At 51.5% G+C, this 20,303-nt stretch overlaps 1 protein-coding gene across 2 annotated transcripts in view; it reads left to right on the top strand.

Annotated features, from left to right (window-relative positions):
• Positions 1–20,303, top strand: part of MAST4 (microtubule associated serine/threonine kinase family member 4) — a 192,558-nt gene that overhangs the window by 152,674 nt on the left and 19,581 nt on the right. For both annotated transcript variants that reach the window (XM_038765621.1, XM_038765622.1), the window contains 9 exons: positions 825–892; positions 1,264–1,349; positions 3,435–3,643; positions 7,952–8,090; positions 9,308–9,440; positions 11,737–11,902; positions 13,398–13,502; positions 14,928–15,050; positions 19,111–19,232. In XM_038765621.1, coding sequence (XP_038621549.1) covers positions 825–892; positions 1,264–1,349; positions 3,435–3,643; positions 7,952–8,090; positions 9,308–9,440; positions 11,737–11,902; positions 13,398–13,502; positions 14,928–15,050; positions 19,111–19,232 — 1,151 coding nt within the window. The remainder of the gene's footprint in view (positions 1–824; positions 893–1,263; positions 1,350–3,434; positions 3,644–7,951; positions 8,091–9,307; positions 9,441–11,736; positions 11,903–13,397; positions 13,503–14,927; positions 15,051–19,110; positions 19,233–20,303) is intronic.

Genomic DNA, 20,303 nt, shown 5'->3' with positions numbered 1-20,303 from the left:
GGGTAGCAGGTGTGTACGGGTATTTGTGTGTATTTGTGGCACTTTATGGTTAACCGTGTGTTCATCTGTGGGCATCACCCATCGACCTGTTGGGTAGGGACCGTCTCTATTTGTTGCCAACTTGTACTTCCCAAGCGCTTAGTCCAGTGCTCTGCACACAGTAAGTGCTCAATAAATATGATTGATTTATTGATTGACCTATGTTGTTTATTGGGCACTTTTCCATGTGCAGAGCACCCCCTAAGCGCTTGGGAGAGCACAGTTCAGCAGAGTTAGGGAACACGTCCCCTGCCCACCACAATCTTGCTGAACGTATATGTTGCTTTGTGTGTCCTTCTCTGTGCCACCTATGTGGGCATGTAGCTGTGCGTGTCGTTACCTGAACCAGTGACCTGCGTCTGCGTGTACCGTTACGCGTCCGCGTGTGTCGCGGCGTGTCTCCGTTGCCTTTGTTGCTTCTCTTTATTCACCACCTAAGCCCCACAGAAGTTATGTCCTTATCCCTAATTTATTGTATAATGACTGTAAGCTCGTATATATGTATATATGTTTGTACATATTTATTACTCTATTTTACTTGTACATATCTATTCTATTTTATTTTGTTAATATGTTTGGTTTTGTTGTCTGTTTCCCCCTTCTAGACTGTGAGCCCACTGTCGGGTAGGGACTGTCTCTCCGTGTTGCCCACTTGTACTTCCCAAGCGCTTAGTACAGTGCTGTGCACACAGTAAGCGCTCAATAAATACGATTGATTGATTGTTGCCACGTGGGTTGTCACCTGTACCAGTGACCTGCCTGGGGTGTCTCTTTGTTGTCCCTAGAAATGGCACAGCTGGGCAGCTACGACAGCGGGGCGGCGGCCACCCCGGAGACGGACGAATCCGCCGACGTGAGTGTTGTCGGCTCCCGGTGGCCCCGGAATGCTGCCCGGTGTGCCTGGCGTTCCGGATCGCTCCGGTGCCCGCTCGTACTTCACGGTTGATGCCCGCAATATGGGGAGGCTGCCTGCTAAATAATAATAATAATAATAATGATGGCATTTATTAAGCGCCTACTACGTGCAAAGCACTGTTCTAAGCGCTAAACGCAGAGCACTGTCCTGGCCACCATCTGTGTGCAGAGCACTGTCCTGGGTGCCCACCTTCTGTCCGTCCAGCATGGTCCTAATTCCCCGGGCAAGAAAGTCTGGCCTCTGTGTTGACCGTCTCCCGGTCGGACGTCATCCGCTGGTTCGGTCACCTCCCTGGTTGGTTTTCCCAGAGCTCCGCCGCGGCGCTGAAGCTCCGGAGGGAACCTCGGGAAAGCGACTTCGAGACGATTAAGCTGATCAGCAACGGAGCGTATGGGTGAGTCGTTGGCGGTCCACCCCCACAGAGGGGGCATCCAATAAATCAGTAGCCAATCTATCAATGAGTGGAATTTATTGAGTGCTTATTCTGTGCGGAGCACTGTTCTAAGCACTTAGGAGCTTGCAGGGTAGGTGAGCTCCAACTGGAAATCCATCAGACATCATCCTGTGGTATTTATTGAATGCTTTCTAGACTGGGAGCCCACTGTTGGGTAGGGACCGTCTCTATATGTTGCCAACTTGGACTTCCCAAGCGCTTAGTACAGTGCTCTGCACACAGTAAGCGCTCAATAAATACGATTGATTGATTGATTCCTGTGTGCAGAGCACTGTTCTAAGCACTTGGGAGCGTTGAGAGTTACAAAGTTAGTAGACACAATCCCTTCCCACAACAAGCTTACACAGTCTTAGAGATGAGATCCAACTGGAAATCAGTCAATCAATCATTCAGCGGTATTTATTGAGCGCTTACTGTCTGCAGAGCACTGGTCTAAGCACCTGGGAGAGTTCAGTGCAACACAGTTGATAGACACATTCATTCATTCATTTGCATTTATTGAGCGCTTACTGTGTGGAGAGCACTGTACTGAGCGCTTGGGAAGTACAAGTCGGCAGCATATAGAGACGGTCCCAACCCAACAACGGGCTCACGGTCTAAAAGGGGGAGACAGACAACAAAACAAAACATGTAGACAGGTGTCAATACTATCAGAATAAATAGGATTATAACTACAGGCACATCATTAATAAAATAAATATGTACAAATAAAATAAATCCCACACCTAGCTTACAGTCTAGAGACGGGATCCAACTGAAAATAAGGAAATCAATCATTCAGTGGTGTTTATTGAGCACTTACCGCGTGCAGAGCACTGTACTGTGGGACAACCTCAATGCCCTTGTATACCCCCCCAGCGCTTAGAACAGTGCTTGGCACATAGTGAGCACTTAACCAAATACCAACATTATTATTATTATTATTACTGAGCGCTTTTTGGGAGAGTTGGATGTAGCAGAGTTGGCGGATAGTTTCCCGGCCCCAAAGGAGCTGCCAAGTATAGTGGGCTTTTCCCCTTCTAGACTATGAGCCCACTGTTGGATAGGGACTGTCTCTATATGCTGCCAACTTGTACTTCCCAAGCGCTTAGTACAGTGCTCTGCACACAGTAAGCACTCAATAAATACGATTGATTGATTGATTGATTGAGAGGGTCACGGACGGACAGGGGAGAGTCAGGGGTTTTGGGTGGTCCCTGCTGGGTCACTAGAGAGAATCAGGGGTGTTGGGTGGTCCGTGCTGGGACACTAGGGGAGAGTCAGGAGTGCAGAAGGGAAAATCAGGGGTGGTGGATGCTCTGTGATGGGTCACTAGGGAGAGTCAGGGGTTCATTCATTCATTCAATCATATTTATTGAGCGCTTACTGTGTGCAGAGCACTGTACTAAGCGCTTGGGAAGTACAACGTGGCTCAGTGGAAAGAGCGCAGGCTTTGGAGTCAGAGTTCATGGGTTCAAATCCCGGCTCCGCCACTTGTCAGCTGTATGATTTTGGGCAAGTCACTTCGCTTCTCCAGGCCTCAGTTCCCTCATCTGGAAAATGGGGATTAAGACTGTGAGCCCCACGGGGGACAACCTCATCACCTTGTATCCTCCCCAGCGCTTAGAGCAGTGCTTGGCACATAGTAAGCGCTTAACAAATTCCATCATTATTATTATCATTATTACAAGTTGGCAACATATAGAGACGGTCCCTATCCAACGATGGGCTCACAGTCTAGAATCAATCAATCAATCGTATTTATTGAGCGCTTACTGTGTGCAGAGCGCTCGGGAAGTCCAAGTTTGCAACATATAGAGACGGTCCCTACCCAACAGTGGGCTCACAGTCTAGAAGAACAGAGGGGCGTTGGATGATGGGTGCGGGGTCACTGGGGGAGAATTGGGGATGGAGACGGGAGAGAAGAGAATCATCTCCTAGCAACAAGTGTGACCCTTCTCCCCCCGTCCTTTCCTTCTCCCTCCCTCCCTGCTTTCCTTGTCCCTCCCTCCTCCCTGGCGGAATCCGGGCCGGTGCCGATCCCAGGGCGGTGTACTTCGTGCGGCACAAAGAGTCCCGGCAGCGGTTCGCCATGAAGAAGATCAACAAGCAGAACCTCGTCCTGCGGAACCAGATCCAGCAGGCCTTCGTGGAGCGCGACATCCTCACCTTCGCCGAGAACCCGTTCGTCGTCAGCATGTACTGCTCCTTTGAGACCCGCCGTCACCTGTGCATGGTCATGGAGTACGTCGAAGGTGAGGGGGGCCCCCGGCCCGGTGTCTCCGAGCCCATCCGTTCATATAATAATAATAATGGCATTTATTAAGCGCTTACTATGTGCAAAGCACTGTTCTAAGCGCTGGGGAGGTTACAAGGTAATCAGGTTGTCCCACGTGGGGCTCACAGTCTTCATCCCCATTTTACAGATGAGGTAACTGAGGCACAGAGAAGTTAAGTGACTTGCCCAAAGTCACACAGCTGACAATTGGCAGAGCCGGGATTTGAACCCATGACCTCTGACTCCAAAGCCCGGGCTCTTTTCCATTGAGCCACGCTGCTTCTCTAATAATTTTATTTATCGAGCACTTACTGTGTGCAGAGCCCAGAGGTCAATCAATCAATCGTATTTATTGAGCGCTTACTATGTGCAGAGTGCTGTACTAAGCGCTTAAGCGCTAAGCGCTAAGGTCAAGTCCAGTGTCCGAGCCCACGGTAATAATCATAATAATTACGGTATTTGTTAAGCGCTTACTACGTGCCAGGCACTGTACCGAGTGCTGGGTTGGAGACAACCAAGTTGGGTTGGACACACTTGGGGCTTAGTTTCAATCCCCATTTTTACAGATAATAATAATAATAATTAGTATTTGTTAAGCGCTTACTGTATGCAAAGCACTGTTCTAATCAATCAATCAATCAATCATACTTATTGAGCGCTTACTGTGTGTAGAGCACTGTACTAAGCGCTTGGGAAGTACAAGTTGGCAACATATAGAGACGGTCCCTACCCAACAGTGGGCTCACAGTCTAAAAGGGGGAGACAGAGAACAAAACCAAACATACTAACAAAATAAAAGAAATAGAATAGATATGTACAAGTAAAATAAATAAATAAATAGAGTAATAAATATGTACAAACATATATGCAGGTGCCGCGCTGGGCAGGATACAGAGTGATCAGGTTGTCCCATGTGGGGCTCACAGTCTTAATCCCCATTTTACAGATGAGGTAACTGAGGCCCAGAGAAGTGAAGTGACTTGCCCAAGATCACACAGCAGACATGTGGCGGAGTCGGGATTCGAACCCATGACGTCTGACTCCAAAGCCCGGGCTCTTTCCACTGAGCCACGCTGCTTCTCAGTAATAATGTTGGTATTTGTTAAGCACTTACTATGTGCCAGGCGCTCTACTGAGCGCTGGGTGAGGAGACAACCAAATTGGGTTGGACACAGTCCCTGTCCCACTTGGGGCTTAGTTTCAATCCCCATTTTTACAGATAATAATAATAATGCTGGTATTTGTTAAGCGCTTACTATGTGCCAGGCACTGTACTGAGTGCTGGGTTGGAGACAACCAAGTTGGGTTGGACACAGTCTCTGTCCCACTTGGGGCTTAGTTTCAATCCCCATTTTTACAGTTAATAATAATAATGTCGGTATTTGTTAAGTGCTTACTATGTGCCAGGCACTGTATTGAGCACTGGGTGAGGAGACAACCAAATTGGGTTGGACACAGTCCCTGTCCCACTTGGGACTTAGTTTCAATCTCCATTTTTACAGATAATAATAATAATGTTGGTATTTGTTAAGCGCTTACTATGTGCCAGGCACTGTACTGAGTGCTGGGTTGGAGACAACCAAGTTGTAGTGGACACAGTCTCTGTCCCACTTGGGCTTCGTTTCAATCCCCATTTTTGCAGATAATAATAATAATAATGTTGGTATTTGTTAAGCGCTTACTATGTGCCAGGCACTGTACTGAGCGCTGAGTTGGAGACAACCAAGTTGGGTTGGACACAGTCTCTGTCCCACTTGGGGCTTAGTTTCAATCCCCATTTTTACAGATAATAATAATAATGTTGGTATTTGTTAAGCACTTACTATGTGCCAGGCACTGTACTGAGCGCTGGGTTCGAGACAACCAAGTTGGGTTGGACACAGTCTCTGTCCCACTTGGGACTTAGTTTCAATCCCCATTTTTACAGATAATAATAATAATGTTGGTATTTGTTAAGCACTTACTATGTGCCAGGCACCGTACTGAGCGCTGGGTGAGGAGACAACCAAGTTGGGTTGGACACAGTCCCTGTCCCACTTGGGGCTTAGTTTCAATCCCCATTTTTACAGATAATAATAATAATGTTAATATTTGTTAAGCACTTACTATGTGCCCAGCACTGTTCTAAATGCTGGGATAGATACGAGGCTATTAGGTTGTCCCACTTGGGGCTCACAGTCTTGATCCCCATTTTACAGATGAGGTAACTGAGGCACAGAGAAGTGAAGTGACTTGCCTAAAGTCACCCAGCTGACAAGTGGCAGAGCTGGGATTAGAACCCACGACTTCTGACTCCCAAACCCGGGCTCTTTCCACTGAGCCACGCTGCTTCTCACAAGAGGGAACTGAGTCAAAAACGTTTAAAGTGACTTGTGCAGGGTCATACAGCAGACACGTGGCGGAGCTGGGATTAGAACCAGGGGTCATGGGTTCAAATCCCGGCTGCGCCAATTGTCAGCTGTGTGACTTTGGGCAAGTCACTTAACTTCTCTGTGCCTCATTTCCCTCATCTGGAAAATGGGGATTAAGACTGTGAGGCCACCTGGGGGGACAACCTGATCACCTTGTAACCTCCCCAGCGCTTAGAACAGTGCCTCGCACATAGTAAGCGCTTAATAAATGTCATTAAAAAAAAATCCCATAATCTTCTGATTCCAGGCCTATGCTCTGTCCACCATGCCACGCTGCGCTGCAGTGCTTTGCACGTAGTAAGCGCTTAACAAATGCCAATTATTATTATTATTATTATTCATTCATTCATTCATTCAATCGTATTTATTTGTTTATTGAGCGCTTACTGCAGCGTGGCTCAGTGGAAAGAGCACGGGCTTTGGAGTCAGAGGTCATGGGTTCGAATCTCGACTCTGCCACATGTCTGCTGTGTGACCTTGGGCAAGTCACTTAACTTCTCTGAGCCTCAGTTACCTCCTCTGTAAAATGGGGATTAAGACTGTGAGCCCCACGTGGGACAACTTGATCACCTTGTATCCCCCCCCAGCGCTTAGAACAGCGCTCTGCACATAGTAAGCGCTTAACAAATGCCATCATTATTATTATTACTGTGCGCAGAGCACTCAGCCCAGAGGCTGAGGCCAAAATCCGAGCCCAGAGGTCAAACACGGTGTCCCAGCTCACAACCTGAACCCGCGGCCGATCCCACGGTCTGAGGTCGGAGGCTGAGTCTGGCGTCGGAGCCCACAATCCGAGCCCAGAGACCGAGCCCACGGCCGAGCCTTTGGCCAACCCCTGTTGGCTCATGTTCTAAGCTCTGGGGGAGATACAAGGTAATCAGGTTGTCCCACATGGGGTTCACAGTCTTCATCCCCATTTTACAGATGAGGGAACTGAGGCCCGGAGAAGTGAAGTGACTGGCCCAGAGTCAAACAGCTGATGAGTGGCGGAGCCGGGATTAGAATCCATGACCTCTTTTAGACTGTGAGCCCACTGTTGGGTAGGGACTGTCTCTATATGTTGCCAACATGTACTTCCCAAGCGCTTAGTACAGTGCTCTGCACACAGTAAGCGCTCAATAAATACGATTGATTGATTGATTGATTGATTTCCACTGAACCATGCTGCTTCTGGGACAGGGACTGTGTCCAACCCGATTTGCTCGTATCCACCCCAGCATGTAGTACAGTGCCTGGTATGTTGCCAACTTGTACTTCCCAAGCGCTTAGTACAGTGCTCTGCACACAGTAAGTGCTCAATAAATACGATTGGTTGGTATGTAGTAAGTCCTTACTTCAAAACCCTACTGAGAGCTCACCTCCTCCAGGAGGCCTTCCCAGACTGAGCCCCCTCCTTCCTCTCTCCATCCCCCCGGCCTTACCTCTTTCCCCTCCCCACAGCACCTGTATATATGTGTAGATGTTTGGATGTATTTATTACTCTATTTTTTAATTTATTCTATTTGTACATATTTATTCTATTTATTTTATTTTGTTAATATGTTTTGTTTCGTTCTCTGCCTCCCCCTTCTAGACTGTGAGCCCGCTGTTGGGTAGGGACCGTCTCTATATGTTGCCAACTTGTACTTCCCAAGCGCCTAGTCCAGTGCTCTGCACACAGTAAGCGCTCAATAAATGCGATTGAATGAATGAATGAATGAACCCCGAGTCCAAGCCCAGTGTCTGAGCTCCTGGTTGATTGGCGTGTACTTCCCAAGTGCTTAGTACGGTGCTCTGCACACAGTAAGTGCTCAATAAATACGATTGATTGATTGATTGATTGGTGAGAGTCCACGGCGTGAGCCCGCAGCCCTTCACTGTCTGGTGTCTCGCAGGAGGAGACTGTGCCACCTTGATGAAGAACATGGGTCCCCTACCCGTGGACATGGCACGCATGTACTTCGCCGAGACGGTGCTGGCGCTCGAATACCTCCACAACTACGGGATCGTGCACAGGGATCTCAAGCCAGACAAGTACGGGCCCGAACCCAGACCCTGGGACCACGGGCCGGCGAGAGCTGTCGCTCGCGCGCGTCACGCCGGGCCGGGCTGGGCTGTCTCGGGTTGCGTTGGGTCGGATTGTGTTTTCTTGGATTGGGTTGATGGGGGTTGTGCGATTTGGTTCGAGTTGTGCTGAGTTATTCGGGTGGGGTTGGATGTTGCGATACCCTCGCCTGGAGCCAAGGTGGGTTATCACTGACCATCAGTAGCCAGGGTGGATTTGCAGCCTGCCCCCCAAGCGCACCCCGGTGTGGGCCATGCTACTACCAGGGCTACCCCAGGGCACCAACAGCTGGACAGAAGCAGCGTGGCTCAGTGGAAAGAGCCCGGGCTTTGGAGTCAGAGGTCATGGGTTCAAATCCCAGCTCCGCCACTTGTCAGCTGGGTGACTTGGGGCAAGTCACTTCACTTCTCTGTGCCTCAGTTCCCTCATCTGTAAAACGGGGATGAAGACTGTGAGCCCCACGTGGGACAACCTGATCACCTTGTAACCTCCCCAGTGCTTAGAACAGTGCTTTGCACAAAATAAGCGCTTAATAAATGCCATCATCATTATTATTATTATGGGAGAGTAAATGTGGGACGTGTTATAAAGAGGGACAGTCAGACCCAGGGGAGCGAGTGTTCCCCAGGGTCTTCAGCGGGAATCCTTCTCTCCCCTCCTCCCGCAAACCTTGAAGACCCTCCCCTGTGGGTCACGCACACCCAATGAGGTGGGGAAGTGGAAAGAGAGAGAGGGAATTGCTTTTTTTCTCGTTCCGGACGTGGGTGACTAAGAAAGCTACGTTGCAGCTGTGGGTCAGCACCTCAAATTGTACTGCCCTTCCCTCCACTGCTGATGGTCCCTGCAGTGGTCACTCAACTCATGCTGACTCTCCTGGCCTAGCATCCCAAAGGGCAGCTGGCCCCCTTTACTCTCCTTCGCTCTCTTTCCCTCTTTCCTTTTCTCCTCCCTCTTTTGCTCTCCCACTCGTAATCTTACCAAGAGAGGGGAGAACAGGGATCGTACGCCCATTTTACCGATGAGAAGGAAACCGAGGCCAAGAGAAGGCCAGGGACTTGCCTGAGGGTACCAAGCAGGCTAGCAGCAGAACTGGGACTGGAACCCGGGTGTCCAGAATCTCATCCTGGTGTGTCCTGGGCCCCCGTGTCCGTGCCGACGCGGACGGCCGCTCTCTTCCCCCCCGCAGCTTGTTGGTCACGTCGATGGGGCACATCAAGCTGACCGACTTCGGCCTGTCCAAAGTGGGGCTGATGAGCCTGACCACCAACCTGTACGAGGGCCACATTGAGAAGGACGCCCGCGAGTTCCGGGACAAGCAGGTGGGTTCCCGCCCGGGGAGAGACGGGCCACCGCCCGGACCACTGGATCCCTTTCCCCCTTGGGCAATCCCTTGTTTCCGAGTGAAAGGCCGTGGGTCAGGCCTTGTGCCCGCGTGCCCCGTCTTGGCCTGCCTGAGATACCCCCACTGCCCTCCTCCTCCTCTTCCTCCTGACTTTGCCCCCAATCAGCCCCACGCACGTTGTGCCAATGGACCCAATCTGCCATTTTCAAAGCCAAACAGTCCTGCCATCATGGTTGCCCAGCAGACGTGGGCCCCGGGCCCCAACAACAGCCCTCCGATTCCACTGGGGTGGACGGAAGGATTGAAGCCAAAGAGGACTTTTTAGTGGTCCTTGTCAGGAATCAGTGTGCCATATTCATTCAGTCGTATTTATTGAGCACTTACTGTGTGCAAAGTACTGTATTGAGCACTGGGGTGAGTACAATATAACAATAAGAAGACACATCCCTGCCCACAATGAGCTTAACACTGGCAATAAAGTTCAAGGGCACCCAGATGGTTTTAGAACGGGTGTGCCCAACCCAAGCTTCATTCATTCATTCAGTCGTATTTATTGAGCGCTGACTGTGAGCCCTGTACTAAGCCCTTGGGAGACTACAATATGGGACGCGGTATAAAGAGGGACGGTCGACCAAGGGGAGCGAATGGTCCTCCCTGGGAATCCTCCTCTCCCCTCCTCCCCCAAACCCTTGCAGATCCTCACCACCCCCGTGTCTGTCCATCTGTCCATCCCCAGTGCTCCTCGGTCCGCCAGGAAACTGGACGAGTTGTTCACCCGCGAGGGTGGGGATGGGTAGATGGGTGGGGAACTGCACGGAGCCGGACACCGGGGTCATTCATTCATTCATTCAGTCGTATTTATTGAGCACTTACTGTGTGCAGAGCACTGTATTAAGCGCTTGGGAAGTACAACTTGGCAACATATAGAGACGGTCCCTACCCAACAGCGGGTTCACAGTCTAGGAGGGGGAGGTCCCTCAGGCTCCGTGCGGACCCCTGGACTTCCGAGCGGGCCGAGTTGCCTTCCGGCATGCTCGGCGGGCCATGGCCGGGCCACTGCAGGGGGTCTTGCTCCCAAAGATCCAGCGCTTAGAACAGTGCTTTGCACATAGTAAGCGCTTAATAAATGCCATTATTATTATTATAATTATTATTATTATTAGAGATCGTTTCGAGCGGGATCGGAGGTGCCCTGACAATCACTCCCTCAATGGTATTTATTGAGCGCTTATGCGCAGAGCTTATTATGGACACACAGACTGGGAGACACGGATGTGGCAAGGGTTTGAGAGAGGAGGGGAGAGGAGGATTCCTGTTGAGGACCCTGGGACCACTCACTCCCTTTGGTCTGACTGTCCTCTTTATAATGCATCCCATATTATTCCCTCCAAGGGCTTAATACAGTGCTCCGCACACAATAAGTGCTCAATAAATACGATCAAATGAATGAAGTGACAGAAGTCAGCTTTTCTTTCCTGTGACTTCATTCATTCATTCATTCAATCAATCGTATTTATTGAGCGCTTACTGTGTGCAGAACACTGTACTAAGCGCTTGGGAGGTACAAGTTGGCAACATAGAGAGATGGTCCCTACCCAGCAGTGGGCTCACAGTCTAGAAGGGGACTCAAACCATCTCTCCCCACCCACCCCATCCCCTGATAATTGAAAATGATCCAGTGTGATTTGGGGCGGGGGGGGCGGTCCCTAAGGTTGGAGCTGGGAAGACTGTTATAACGACTCCCACTCCTGGGCCCCGTCCCACTTGGGGCTCCCGGGCCGGAGAGTCAGGAGACCTGGGTTCTAATCCCCGCCCCGCCACTTGTCTGCTCTGTGACCTGGGCAAGTCACTGAACCTCCCTGTGCCTCATTCATTCAGTGGTATTTATTGAGCGCTTACTGTGTGCAGAGCACTGTACTAAGCGCTTGGAAAGTAAAATTCGGCAACAGAGACAACGGGCTTGTAGTCTGGAAGTGCCTCAGTGTCCTCATCTGTAAAATGGGGATGCAACGCCCGTTTTCCCTCCCTGTGAGGCCCTTGTGGGACGGGGACTGGGGGACATATCTATCCAGCGCTTAGCACATAGTGTGCGCTTAACCGATACCATTCTAATTATCGTCTTCTTTCAGTGGTGCTCTCCCAAGGGCCTAGTGCAGGCTGTGCCCACCGTCAGTCCTCTCCCTCCCCTTCCTCCCTCTCGGCTTGGGTGCCCCGGGCCAGGGGGTGCCCGCGGGCCTCAAGCCGCCCGGCTCCGTTCCTCCCCCGTCTCCTAGGTGTGTGGCACGCCCGAATACATCGCGCCCGAGGTGATCCTGCGGCAGGGCTATGGGAAGCCAGTGGACTGGTGGGCCATGGGCATCATCCTGTTTGAGTTCCTGGTGGGCTGCGTGCCCTTCTTTGGGGACACGCCGGAGGAGCTGTTCGGCCAGGTCATCAGCGGTCAGTACCCCGGCCCCCACCCCTGCCTGCCCTCCTCCTGCTGCCACTCAGCGCCGGGTCGGCGGCTCCGTCCCAACTCCCCGTTTGGCTCCTGGACCAATCGGGGCCGCTGTGGCATCCACAACCCTCCTCACTGGCGTCTTGGTGTCTTCTCCCCACGGACTAGTCGGTGCCGGGACCCCAGTAATAATAATAATAATAACTGTGGTATTTGTTAAGCACTTACTAGGTGCTAGACACTGTACTAAGTGCCAGGGTAGATACAAGATAATGGGGTTGGCCATAGTTGCGGTGCTGGGCCGGGGGCCGTCCTGCCGGCATTCCCTTAAGATGAAATCTGCCCCTTGCAGGCAGTAGGGAAGAGTCCTGTGGAATCACAGGGAAACAGACCAAAGCCCAGGGAAGCCGACAGGCAGCCCCTGCAGGGAATTCCGCGGGAGCGGGAGTGGAGCCGGCCGGGAGACGTCCGTGGCCTCCACCTTGGTTATTCATTCATTCAATCGTATTTATTGAATGCTTACTGTGTGCAGAGCACTGTACTAAGCGCTTGGGAAGTACAAGTTGGTGACATATAGAGACGGTCCCTACCCAACAACGGGCTCACAGTCTAGAAGGGGGAGACGGACAACAAAACTAAACATGTGGACAGGTGTCAAGTCGTCAGAATAAATAGAATTAAAGCTAAATGCACATCATTAACAAAATAAATAGAATAGTAAATATGTACAAGTCAAATAAACAGAGTAGTAAATCTGTGCAAAGATATATACAGGTGCTGTGGGGACGGGGAGGAGGGGAGGAAAAAGGGGGCTCAGTGTGGGAAGGCCTCCTGGAGGAGGTGAGCTCTCAGTAGGGCTTTGAAGGGAGGAAGAGAGCTAGTTTGGTGGATGTGCCGAGGGAGGGCATTTCAGGCCAGGGGGAGGATGTGGGCCGGGGGTTGAATGCGGGACGGGTGAGAACGAGGTACAGTGAGGAGGTTAGCGGCGGCAGAGGAGCGGAGGGTGCGGGCTGGGCTGGAGAAGGAGAGAAGGGAGGTGAGGTAGGAGGGGGTGAGGGGATGGAGAACTTTGAAGCCGAGAGTGAGGAGTTTTTGCCTGATGCGTAGGTTGACAGGCAGCCACTGGAGATTTTTGAGGAGGAGAGTAACTTGCCCAGAGCGTTTCTGCACAAGGGTTGCAGAAACGTTTGGGCCTTGTCTGGCCCAAACCCGATCACCCATCGTCCTCGGCCGCAAGCAGGCTGACCATCGCCGGAGATTGGCAGTGGGGTGGCCGGGCCTTTCCCTCACCACCGTCTTGCAGTCTATGACCCCCACAGACACTGGGGGGTTTCACTATGCTCTGCTCGGTCCCTGACCAGGAGGGATTGGGAGCCCCCAAGGCCCCGCTGGCCCCTCGCCCGCCTCCGGCCGGCCGGTCAAAAGCCAAAGGCCGGTCCTGGAGCAATTGGGGAGAGGGGGGGGGTTGTAGTGACCCACATCCACACTTTCTTCCAGATGACATCAGTTGGCCAGACAAGGAAGAAGAGATTCCGCCTCCCGAAGCCCAGTGCCTGATCACTCTGCTGCTACGCCAGGACCCCCTGGAGAGGCTGGGCACTGGTGAGAGCCCCCCGGGGACCCCTCACGCGGGCACCATGGAAGCCGCCGAGGGCTTCGCCCTCGTGCAACTAAACAGCTATCAGTCAGGATTCCTGTACTAAGAGCAATTGGGGAATTATTTTTTTATGATACTTGAGCTCTCACTATGTGCCAGGCACCGTAATAAGCACTAGGATAGATTCAAGTTAGTCGAGTTGGATCCAGTCCCTGTCCCTCATGGGGCTCAGAGGTTTAATCCCCATTTTACAGATGGGGTAACTGAGGCACAGAGCCCAAGTCCGTGGGGACGGTATAGGAGCGGCAGGGGGGACTGGACACCCCCATTGGGCCCTGCTGGCTTGGCCTTCCTGGAGCGTGTTGGTCGTCCCCCCGCCCCCTCCACCCCACCGGCAGATCCCCGGGGATGGGGGCCGCGGGCCTGGCTCCACAGCAGTCTGTCCAGTCCTACTAATAAGCGCTTACTACATGCCTAGCACTGTTCTAAGCGCTGAGGTAGAGACAAGGTAATCGGGTTGTCTCACAGTCTTAATCCCCATTTTACAGGTGAGGTGTCTGAGGCACTGAGAAGTTACGTGGCTTGCGCTCAATAAATATGATTGATTGATTGATTGATATCCAGGTGCCATGGGGAGGGGAAGGAGGTAGGGTGGAGGGGATGGGGAGGAGAAGAAAATGGGGGCTCAGTGTGGGAAGGTCTCCTGGAGGAGGTGAGCTCTCAGTAGGGCTTTGAAGGGAGGAAGAGAGCTAGCAGACAGGAGACGCCCTGCATAGTGCTCTGCACACAGTGGGTTCCCAGTCAATCAATCAATTGTATTTATTGAGCGCTTACTGTGTGCAGAGCACTGTACTAAGCGCTTGGGAAGTCCAAGTTGGCAACATGTAGAGACAGTCCCCACCCAACAGTGGGCTCACAGTCTAAAAGGGGGAGACAGAGAACGAAACCAAACATACTAACAAAATAAAATAAATAGAATAGATATGTACAAGTAAAATAAATAAATAAATAGAGTAATAAATATGTACAAACATATATACATTGATATATACAAATATGATTGATGATGATACATATATGTTGGATTGGACAGTAGCTTCTGTCTGGCCAGAGGGCTTCGGTGGTGGCATTTTTTAAAGCATCGGGGTAGAGAGGGATGATGAGATCAGATGCGGTCCCCGTTCTTCATGGGCCACGCCGGTTACCTCATCTGTAAAATGGGGATGATGACTGTGAGCCCCATGCGGGACAACCTGATCCCCCAGCGCTTAGAACAGTGCTTTGCACATAGTAAGCGCTTAACAAATGCCATCATCATCATCATATGTTTGTACATATTTATTACTCAGTCGCTCCCAGAGACTGCTGAACTGATGTCTCCCTGTGTGTGTCTCTTTGTCTCTGTCATCTCTGTGTCCGGGGCTCCCCAGGAGGTGCCTACGAGGTCAAGCAGCATCGCTTCTTCCGCTCGCTGGACTGGAACGGCCTACTGAGGCAGAAGGCCGAGTTTATCCCTCAGCTGGAGTCGGAGGACGACACGAGCTACTTCGACAGTAAGTTCGCCCGCCCGCCCTTCGGCCCCCCGCCCAGCCCTCGCCACCCCGGGCCTGCTGCCGGGACCCCGACCACTGCTGACCCCGTTTTACAGAACGCAGGCCCAGAGAGGTCAAGCCACCGGCCCGAAGTCACCCAGCAGGCCCGAGGCGGAGCTGGGACCAGCAGCCGGCTCTCCGCCTGGGCTGCGCTGCAGTGATAATGATAATTATGGTATTTGTTAAGCGCTTACTATGTGTCAGGCACTGTGCTAAGCGCTGGGGTGGATACGAGCAAATGGGGCTGGACACCACGTGGGGCTCACAGTCTCCATTCCCAGTTTACGGATGAGGTAACTGAAGCCCAGAGCAGTGAAGTGACTTGCCCGAAGTCACACAGCAGACAAATAGCGGAGCCGGGATTAGAACCCAGGACCTTCTGGCTCCCAGGCCCGGGCTGTATCCACCGTGCCATGCTGCTAGTAGTAATAATAATAATAATAATGGTATTTATTAAGTGCTTACTATGTGCAAAGCACTGTTCTAAGCACTGGGGAGGTTACAAGGTGATTAGGTTGTCCCTGGGGGGGGGCTCACAGTTTTAATCCCCATTTTACAGATGAGGGAACTGAGGCCCAGAGAAGTGGAGTGACTTGCCCAAAGTCTCACAGCTGACAGTTGGCGGAGCTGGGATTTGAACCCATGACCTCTGACTCCAAAGCCCGGGCTCTTTCCACTGAGCCACGCTGCTTCTCTAGTAGCAGTCACACTGCCTATTGAGCTCCCACTTGGAGTCTGGCACTGTACTGAATGCTTGGGAATAAGCTCATTGTGGGCAGGGAATGTGTCTGTTGTTGAATCGTGCTCTCCCGAGCGCTTAGTACAGTGCTCTGCACATAGTAAGCGCTCAATAAATGCGATTGAATGAATGGATATTCACCAGAAAGACACTTCTGGATGCTAGCCCGTGAGCTCCTGGAGAACGGGGAGCCTGTTGGGTGATTATCGTTCTCTTTCAAGCACGTGGCGCAGCGCTCCGCACAGGGCAGGCACGCGATCAGAACTATAGGTTGATTGATTGAAGGGGCAGGCACCCTGCCCACAGGGTGCTTACACTCTCCCAGGAGGGCAGCACCTTCCCTAGTGGATCCCTTGCCGTTCTGGGATGCTCCTGGGCGCTCTAGTGGTCCAGCTGTGTGACTTTGGGCAAGTCACTTCAATCAATCAATCAATCAATCGTATTTATTGAGCGCTTACTGTGTGCAGAGCACTGTACTAAGTGCTTGGGAAGTACACCTCTCTGTGCCTCAGTTGCCTCATCTGTAAAATGGGGGTTAAGATTGCGAGCTCCACGTGGAACAACCCGATTACCCTGTATCTATGACAGCGCTTAGAACAGTGCTTGGCAAAAAGTAAGCGCTTAACACCAAAATTATTTCATTATTATTATTATTATTATTATTATTATTATTATTATTATTATTATCCAGCGAGGCCCTGCTCTCCATGGTGGGTCCAGTTGAGCGACCCTAACCCCCTAAAGAAGCATGGCATAGTGGACAGTGCCTGGGCTTGGGATTTAGAAGGTCGTGGGTTCTAGCCGGGAGAAGCAGCGCGGCTCAGTGGAAAGAGCCCGGGCTTTGGAGTCCGAGGTCATGGGTTCAAATCCCGGCTCCGCCACTTGTCAGCTGTGTGACTTTAGGCACGTGACTTCACTTCCCTGTGCCTCAGTTCCCTCCTCTGGAAAATGGGGATGAAGACTGTGAGCCCCCCGTGGGACAACCTGATCACCTTGTAACTTCCCCAGTGCTTAGAACAGTGCTTGGCACATAGTAAGCGCTTAATAAAGCGCTTAGAGAAGCAGCGTGGCTCAGTGGAGAGAGCCCGGGCTTTGGAGTCAGAGGTCATGGGTTCAAATCCCGGCTCCGCCAATTGTCAGCTGGGTGACTTTGGGCAAGTCACTTCACTTCTCTGGGCCTCAGTTACCTCATCTTTAAAATGGGGATGAAGACTGTGAGCCCCACATGGGACAACCTGATCACCTTGTAGTCTCCCTAGCACTTAGAACAGTGCTTTGCACGTAGTAAGTGCTTAATAAATGCTGTCATCATCATAAATGTCATCATTATTAATCCCAACTCCGCCACTTGTCAGCTGCGTGACCTTGAGCAAGTCGCTTCGCTTCTCTGGGCCTCAGTTACCCCATCTGGAAAATGGGGAGTGAGACTGTGAGCCCCACGTGGGACAGAGACTGTGTCCAACCCGATTTACTTGTGTCCACCCCGGCGCTTAGGACAGTGCCTGGCACGTAGTAAGCGCTTACCAAATGCCACAGTTACAAAGAAGCGGTGCTTCGCACCTGGGGCTATTGTGGGAGCTCGGTGTGGAAGGGTGAAATCCCTATTGGAGCCTGATAATAATGACAATAATAATAATATTGGTTAAGTGCTTACTATGTGCCCAGCACTGTTCTAAGTGCTGGGGTAGAAACAAGGTAATCAGGTTGTCCCACAGTCTTCATCCCCATTTTACAGATGAGGTAACTGAGGCACAGAGAAGTGAAATGACTTGCCCAAGGATATACAGCAGGCAGATAATAATAATAATAATAATAATAATAATAATAATAACAATAATAATAATGTTGGTATTTGTTAAGCGCTTACTATGTGCAAAGCACTGTTCTAAGTGCTGGGGGAGATACAAGGTAATCAGGTTGTCCCACAAGGGGCTCACAGTCTTCATCCCCATTTTCCAGATGAGGGAACTGAGGCCCAGAGAAGGGAAGTGACTTGCCCAAAGTCACCCAGCTGACAAGTGGCGGAGCCGGGAGTTGAACCCACGGCCTCCGACTCCAAAGCCCGGGCTCTTTCCACTGAGCCACGCTGCTTCTGGCGGATCCGGGATTAGAACCCGTGACCTCTGACTCTCAAGCCCGGGCTCTTGCCACTAGGCCATGCCGCTTCGCTAGTAACAAATACCGTTATTATTCTCTGTGCCTCAGTTCCCTCACCCGTAAAATGGGGATTGAGACCGTGAGCCCCACGTGCAACGGGGGCTGTGCCCGACCCCATTCGCTCGTATCCGCTCCTGCGCTTAATAATAATAATGATGGGATTTATTAAGCGCTTACTATGTGCAAAGCACTGTTCTAAGCTCTGCGGACGTTACAAGGAGATCAGGTTGTCCCACGGAGGGGGCTCACAGCCTTCACCCCCATTTTACAGATGAGGGAACTGAGGCACAGAGAAGTTAAGTACGCTGGGGAAGCAGCGTGGCTCACTGGAAAGAGCACGGGCATTAGAGTCAGAGGTCATGGGTTCAAATCCCTGCTCTGACAACTGTCAGCTGTGTGACTTTGGGCAAGTCACGTCACATCTCTGGGCCTCAGTTACCTCATCTGGAAAATGGGGATGAAGACCGTGAGCCCCCCGTGGGACAACCTGATCCCCTTGTAACCTCCCCAGCGCTTGGAACCGTGCTTTGCACGTAGTAAGCGCTTAATAAATGCCATCATTATTATTATTATTAAGTGACAGCTGACAAGGGGCGGAGCCGGGATTTGAACCCCTGACCTCTGACTCCATCATCATCATCATCATCATCATCAATCGTATTTATTGAGCGCTTACTATGTGCAGAGCACTGTACTAAGCGCTTGGGAAGTACAAATTGGCAACACGTAGAGCCAGTCCCTCCCGAACAGTCTAAAAGGGGGAGACAGAGAACAAAACCAAACATACCAACAAAATAAAATAAATAGATATGTACAAGTAAAGTAAATAAATAAATAGGGTAATAAATATGTACTCCAAATACTCCAAATAAATACTCCAAAGCCCGGGCTCTTTCCACTGAGCCGCGCTGCTTTTTATTGCCTGGCGCGTAGTAAGCACTCTTAAGAAATACTGTTATTATTATTATTATTATTATTATTATTACCACGCCGACACCGCTGTCAGTGGGCACCGCCGGGGCCGGGAATCGTCCCTTCCGGGGATCCCAAGGGCCCGAGCCCCGTCCGGAAACGGGAATGGTGGCGGTGGGCATGGAATGACCTCCTCCCGCCGTGTGCCGGCAGCTCGCTCCGAGAAGTACCACCACATGGAAACCGAGGAGGAAGACGAGGAGGACGAGACCAACGACGAAGACTTCAGCCTGGAAATCCGCCAGTTTTCCTCGTGTTCCCACAGGTTTTCCAAAGTGAGCCGAGTTGGGTTTGGATCCGGTCCCGGCCTAGACGCCCCCGGTGTTTATCGAGAGCCCGCCGAGGGCAGTGCGCTGTAGTGAGCTTACTCTGTAAGCCAACACTGTACTGAGCGCACCTTAGTGAGCATACACTGTAGTGAGCTCAGCGTAGTGAGCAAACACTGTACTGAGCGCTCCTTAGTGAGTGTACACTGTAGCGAGCGCAGCGTAGTGAGCAAATGCTGTACTGAGCGCACCTTAGTGAGCGTACACTGTAGGGAGCGCAGCATAGTGATGTACTGAGCGCACCTTAGTGAGCGTACACTGTAGCGAGCGCAGCGTAGTGAGCAAACGCTGTACTGAGCGCACCTTAGTGAGCGTACACTGTGGCGAGCTTACGCTGTAAGCCAACACTGTACTGAGCGCACCTTAGTGAGCGTACACTGTAGCGAGCGCAGCGTAGTGAGCAAACACTGTACTGAGCGCACCTTAGTGAGCGTACACTGTAGGGAGCGCAGCATAGTGATGTACTGAGCGCACCTTAGTGAGCGTACACTGTAGCGAGCGCAGCGTAGTGTGCAAACGCTGTACTGAGCGCACCTTAGTGAGCGTACACTGTAGCGAGCTTACACTGTAAGCCAACACTGTACTGAGCGCACCTTAGTGAGCGTACACTGTAGCGAGCGCAGCGTAGTGAGCAAACACTGTACTGAGCGCACCTTAGTGAGCGTGCACTGTAGCGAGCGCAGCGTAGTGAGCAAACGCTGTACTGAGCGCACCTTAGTGAGCGTGCACTGTAGCGAGCGCAGCGTAGTGAGCAAACGCTGTACTGAGCGCACCTTAGTGAGCGTACACTGTAGCGAGCGCAGCATAGTGAGCAAGCGCTGTACTGAGCGCACCTTAGTGAGCGTACACTGTAGCGAGCGCAGCGTAGTGAGCAAGCGCTGTACTGAGCGCACCTTAGTGAGCGTGCACTGTAGCGAGCGCAGCGTAGTGAGCAAACGCTGTACTGAGCGCACCTTAGTGAGCGCAGTGTAGTGAGCAAACGCTGTACTGAGCGCGCCTTAGTGAGCGTACACTGTAGCG

Source organism: Tachyglossus aculeatus, chromosome 23 (genome assembly GCF_015852505.1).
Source record: "Tachyglossus aculeatus isolate mTacAcu1 chromosome 23, mTacAcu1.pri, whole genome shotgun sequence".
Taxonomy (NCBI): domain Eukaryota; kingdom Metazoa; phylum Chordata; class Mammalia; order Monotremata; family Tachyglossidae; genus Tachyglossus; species Tachyglossus aculeatus.
The sequence above is the reverse complement of the archived record's forward strand: the minus strand, read 5'-3'. Positions and strand labels throughout refer to the sequence as shown.